A 6,055-nucleotide genomic window follows, 5' to 3' on the forward strand; every position below is an offset into this window, starting at 1 on the left:
TCCCTGCATCGCCTTTTTTTTTCTTTCTAACACCCAAGATCTCATATCTTTGAGCCCTTATAACCTTTGCACGCAATATTTTTTTTACAATAATTTTTATTAGATAGTGGGGCATATGTATCAAGCTCCAAATGGAGCTTGATGCCCCGTGTTTCTGGCGAGCCTGCATACTCGCCAGAAACAGCAGTTATGAAGCAGCGGTCACAAAGACCGCTGCTCCATAACCTGTCCGCCTGCTCTGAGCAGGCGGACAGACATCGCCAGAAATCAACCCGATCGAGTACGATCAGGTTGATTGACACCCCCCTGCTGGCGGCCTATTGGCCGCGAGTCTGCAGGGGGTGGCGTTGCACCAGCAGCTCTTGTGAGCTGCTGGTGCAATGCTGAATACGGCGAGCTTGCCGTATTCAGCGAGGTCTGTCGGACCTGATCTGCACTGTCGGATCAGGTCCGACAGACCTTGATAAATATGCCCCAGTGTTTGTACTTTGTAATGTATTTTTTAAGTGTTTTGTGAAACTTTTATGTTGCGCAAAACTGTTAACTACAGCTCTTCGAGTGCGGAAAGGATTGTTACATAAAAGGCAAATGCGCGCAGGCAATTGCGATTTTTCCAGACTTGTAATAGCTGCGCGATGGAAATTGATTGCGAAAAACAATATCACGTGCGGAAAACTCATAATGCGCTACTTGTAATCTTGCCTATAATTTGATGTGTGTATTTTGTTGTTAAAATATAGTGCAAAGCTTGTGATAGGAGGGTTATCCATGTATCATATGCTTCACTTTTGTGCCATCTCCGATTAAAAAATTTCCCAATACAGAACTGGTGTTATTGTTTGCATTGTGATCATTCAGAACTTAAAAAACATTTATTGGGAGACGCAAAATAGCTAAAGAGGATCAGAAAGATTAACCCAATAGTTATATTCACAGTCCAATAATAAAGTGCTCTAATACATTAAAGCATTTTCTTTTTTGTACTTTTTTTGTCCTTTTAAATGACTGTGACTGTAAGCTACGGCACCTTGACAGGGCACTGTACCTAGGGTTGCCACCTATCTGGGAATGACAAGGACAGTTCGGGTTTACATTTGTGTGTCCTGGTTTGAAGCTGAAACAGGTCTGGACATAAAAATGCCCTGGTTTGGTGGGAAACAGCCACAGTCAAAACGGTGACAACATACTGCACATGCCTACAGTTATTTCTCTCTTGCTTGTGGGTGTGTCTTGGTGTGGGAGCGTGTCTGAGTGTGTAAGTGTCTCTGTGTGTAAAAGTTTGTGTCTGTGTTTGTCAGTGTCTTTCTGTGTGTGTGTGAGAGAGAGAGAAAGAGTGTGTAAGATATAGAAAGAGAATATATGTGTGTGAGTGTGTATTAAATTGTGTATGAGAGTGCGAGTGTGTGTGAGAGAGTGAGATAGAGAGTGGGTGAAAGTGTGAAAATCTCTGTGTGTGAGAGAGAGAGTGAGTGAGTGTGTGTGTAAGAGAGAGAGCTTTAGTGTCTTTGTGTGTGTGAGAGAAAGAGTATGTAAGTCAGAGATAGAAAGAGAATATATGTGTGTGAGTATGTATTCGATTGTGTATGAGAGTGTATTAGTGTGTGTGAGAGAGTGAGATAGAGAGTGGGTGAAAGTGTGAAAATCTCTGTGTGTGTGAGAGAGAGAGAGAGTGAGTGTGTGTGTAAGAGAGAGAGCTTTAGTGTCTTTGTGTGTGTGTGAGAAAGAGTATGTAAGAGATAGAAAGAGAATATATGTGTGTGAGTATGTATTTGATTGTGTATGAGAGTGTATTAGTGTGTGTGAGAGAGTGAGATAGAGAGTGGGTGAAAGTGTGAAAATCTCTGTGTGTGTGTGAGAGAGAGAGAGAGAGAGAGAGAGAGAGAGAGAGAGAGAGAGAGAGAGAGAGAGAGAGAGAGAGAGAGAGAGAGAGAGAGAGAGTGAGTGAGTGAGTGTGTGTGTAAGAGAGAGAGCTTTAGTGTCTTTGTGTGTGTGAAATAGAGAAAGAGTATGTAAGAGATAGAAAGAGAATATATGTGTGTGAGTATGTATTTGATTGTGTATGAGAGTGTATTAGTGTGTGTGAGAGAGTGAGATAGAGAGTGGGTGAAAGTGTGAAAATCTGTGTGTGTGTGTGTGTGTGTGAGAGAGAGAGAGAGAGAGAGAGAGAGAGAGAGAGAGAGAGAGAGAGAGAGAGAGAGAGAGAGAGAGAGAGAGAGAGAGAGAGAGAGTGAGTGAGTGTGTGTGTAAGAGAGAGAGCTTTAGTGTCTTTGTGTGTGTGAAATAGAGAAAGAGTATGTAAGAGATAGAAAGAGAATATATGTGTGTGAGTATGTATTTGATTGTGTATGAGAGTGTATTAGTGTGTGTGAGAGAGTGAGATAGAGAGTGGGTGAAAGTGTGAAAATCTCTGTGTGTGTGAGAGAGAGAGAGAGAGAGAGAGAGAGAGAGAGAGAGAGAGAGAGAGAGAGAGAGAGAGTGAGTGTGTGTGTGTGTGTGTAAGAGAGAGAGCTTTAGTGTCTTTGTGTGTGTGAAATAGAGAAAGAGTATGTAAGAGATAGAAAGAGAATATATGTGTGTGAGTATGTATTTGATTGTGTATGAGAGTGTATTAGTGTGTGTGAGAGAGTGAGATAGAGAGTGGGTGAAAGTGTGAAAATCTTTGTGCGAGTTTGTGTTTATCTACTTTTATACATTGTGTACTTTCAGTGTGTTCAGGTTTGGCCTAAACTAAAGGTGGCAACCCTAACTGTACCACCATGCTTGTTCTCAGTTGTACTTGCTGTTAATAAATGAACCTGCAAAAGTGTTTTTTTTGTTCACATACAGTAAAAACAATAAATTATAGAATAGTGACACCATGTGGCAATAAGATGAATTGACTTGAACATAAACATAAAAATGTAAGTTTATTATTTTACATGAAGAAATAATGAATTGCAGCATATAATGATAACTATTGCACAAACTATTTCTAAATTGGAACTATGTGGACATTAACACTATGATACTGCTTTTGCCTCTGTTTTATATCAAGAACTTAACTATAATTACAAAATGTAACAAAAAAAGTGGGATTATGCCAAACAATTAGAAAAGCCATACAAAGTACTTATACACAAGTTTCTAAAACTGAACGCAATTCCAATACATCAGAAATTTGTGTTTTTTGACTGGCTTCATACCATGTAAACTCTACTAATACTTTACACTGAGAGACCCAGGATGCACTGTTGCAATCGTTCATAAAATCATTTTTGCCGTTTTTTTTTATTTATCTTATTCATCTACCTTAACCACTTATGACCTTGGGATGATTGACAGTCCCTGCTAGCGGCCGATTGGCCGCCAGTGAGCAGGGAGCAGAATTGCACAAGCATTTCTGGTGAAATGCTTGTGCAATGATAATTGCGGACTGAGTATATTATAGCAAATCATGTCCGCTCAACACATGATAAATCAACTCCAAAGTACCAAAGTGTTGGCTCTGCACAACATAGCAAATCAGTGGTGGCTCTGCATAATGAATCAAACAGTGGTGACAATATATAAAGCAAGTGAACCTAGTGGCAGGATGACCTCTTTTCTGTTTCACCATTATATCTAGACCACTGGTTTTCAAACCGGTCCTCAGGCCAGATTTTGAGGATATCTGAACTAGAGCAACAATGAAATAGTCAGCTGATTAAACCTGGTTATTTTACTGGCTCTCACCCAAGGTAATCCTGAAAATCAGGCCTGTTAGGGAGGCCTAAGTACAGGTTTGAAAACCAGTGATCTAGACTGATACTAGCATGTCTTACAGGAGAATGTATCAAGCTGCAGGTGAACAAGTTCTCAGGCTTTAAAGGGGCACAAAAAAATGAATATCAAATGTAAGAATATATTTTGCTAACAATATTGAGAATTTTATTTTTACACTGGATTGTCATATGAATGAATGAATTTAAGTTCAATAACTATATGTGTATGGTACATACATAAATTTACATTTTACTTTATGTCTTTATTCATCAAAATATCATACCCTAAAAACAAATTGTATTATTTGCTGTATGCCCTACTATTGCTACTATAGAATTAGATCTAATTTAATATTTGCATACTTTGTGCATGAAGTATATATAACATGATTCTGCAATACAAACACTTGAATTTGTAACAGAACATTTACTTACAATTCCTCTTCATCTTTTGTTTTCTTGTCGAGTACCAGATATACAGTCCCAAAGCTCCCTCTGCCGAGCCTTTGCTTTAATATATATCTCTTTGCAATTATAGTCTCAGCAAAGGCTGATGGGGGTCGAGGTTCAAACATCCTCTCAGTTTCCTGGAAGTTTGGCATTGCGGTAAGTTCAGATTTGTTCTTTTTTTCAACCACTAAAATTTACAGTGGCAGGGTCTGCATTATTTCACCAGGAGAAGCCTTACAAAGAATGAAAACAACATTATTTTAACATTCTGTCAGTTTTAGTCAATGTTATATTCCCTACGTTTGACTTTTTACCTCTCCAACACTTATTACAATAGGCACTGGAAAGGGCTATGAATGGAATCAGATTAGCCTTTGTAAACCATTAGATAACCCCACAATATAACCCAGCGATTACAAACTTTTCAAACGTTTGTGACATGATAACTCTACATAGGGAAATTCAACAAATATATCACAATTCATCAAAAACACTTGTCCTACAGCTTTTCACAGTAAAAGGGACATGTAACTCACTTTTTCTCTTTCATGATTCAGATATAAAGTATAAAGATTTAAAAAAAAAAAAAACTTTCTAATTTACTTCTATTTGATAGTAAATGTTCTTAAATCACTTTGTATCCTTTGTTGAAGAGCATACCTAGATAGGATCAGGAGTGCACAAGTCTAGAGCACTAAATGCAGCAGTTTTGCTTTTAAAGGGACATGCAAGTCAAAATAATACTTCCATGGTCCAGATTTGTAATTTTAAGAGAATTTTAAAGGGACATCTCAAGATAGTAATATAAATTGTTAAATTACATGTAGTAGAACAACATTGCAATATACTTCTTCTCCTTTCCTGTAATTTAATTCTGATTATAGTGGGCTTTCCAATTCATGTTAAACATGGAAGTGCAGACCCAGCTGTATTCCACACAGTCATTGGTTGCACACTCTAGTAAACCATTTATAACTTCTAATTGGCCTCAGCAGAAAGGGTAACCTAAGTTACAATATGACGGCGTCCACTGCTTTATGGACATTAACTTTACCCTTATTATTTTTCAATATTTAAACAAATAATATAATTTGTAAAAATACATGTACAAATTATTCTAAGGCTAATCTTTGCTCTGAATACATCATTCAAGCAATGATGTATTTAGTGTTTAATATCGCTTTAAATGTACTTCTGTTACCAAATGTACTACATTCTCTTGGTATCCGTTGTTGAAAAGCATACCTAGGCCTTAGGAGCAGCAATGCACTGCTGGGAGCTAGATGGTGAATGATGGATTTGCAGGATATAGTTGTATGCAAACAACAGTAAAATAACAAAATGATCTAGTACATTGGAGTATTTTCTTTTTTGTTCTTTTAAAGGGACAGCAAAATCAAAATTCAACTTTTATGATTCAGCGAGAGCATATAATTTTAAACAACTTTCCAATGAATTCCATTATCTAATTTGCTTTGTTCTCTTGGTATACTTAACTGAAAACCATACCTAGGTAGGCTCTAGAGCAGCAATGCACTAAAAGGAGCTAGCTGCTGATTGGTGTCTGCACATATATGCCTTTTGAATGTATCACCCAATGTGTTTAGCTAGCTCCCAGTAGTACATTGCTGCTTCTTCAACGATCGATAATAATGTTTAACATGCTAACTACTGTGTTGGGGATACTGAAATGGAGAAAAATGTATGCAGATATGTTGACAATTTAATTTTTATGTTTTACTTTTGCTAAAACAATATTGAAAGTTTCACAAGTAGGTGGCATTTTATGAGGTAAAGATTCATTTTTCATCTTTGCTGCAGTAGTGAATGTGGCCAGTAGGGTAATAGACACAGAAATGCACCAG

The 6,055-nt window shown here is 37.6% G+C and overlaps 1 protein-coding gene across 1 annotated transcript in view; it reads right to left on the reverse strand.

Annotated features, from left to right (window-relative positions):
* The window catches only part of NEK11 (NIMA related kinase 11), a 625,868-nt gene extending 621,526 nt beyond the window's left edge, over positions 1-4,342 (reverse strand). Inside the window, exon 1 of the mRNA XM_053714299.1 lies at positions 4,176-4,342. Within this exon, the coding sequence (XP_053570274.1) occupies positions 4,176-4,342 (167 nt within the window). The remainder of the gene's footprint in view (positions 1-4,175) is intronic.
* Between the last annotated feature and the right edge of the window lie 1,713 nt (positions 4,343-6,055).

The sequence above is a fragment of the Bombina bombina genome, chromosome 5 (genome assembly GCF_027579735.1).
Source record: "Bombina bombina isolate aBomBom1 chromosome 5, aBomBom1.pri, whole genome shotgun sequence".
In the NCBI taxonomy this organism is placed as follows: domain Eukaryota; kingdom Metazoa; phylum Chordata; class Amphibia; order Anura; family Bombinatoridae; genus Bombina; species Bombina bombina.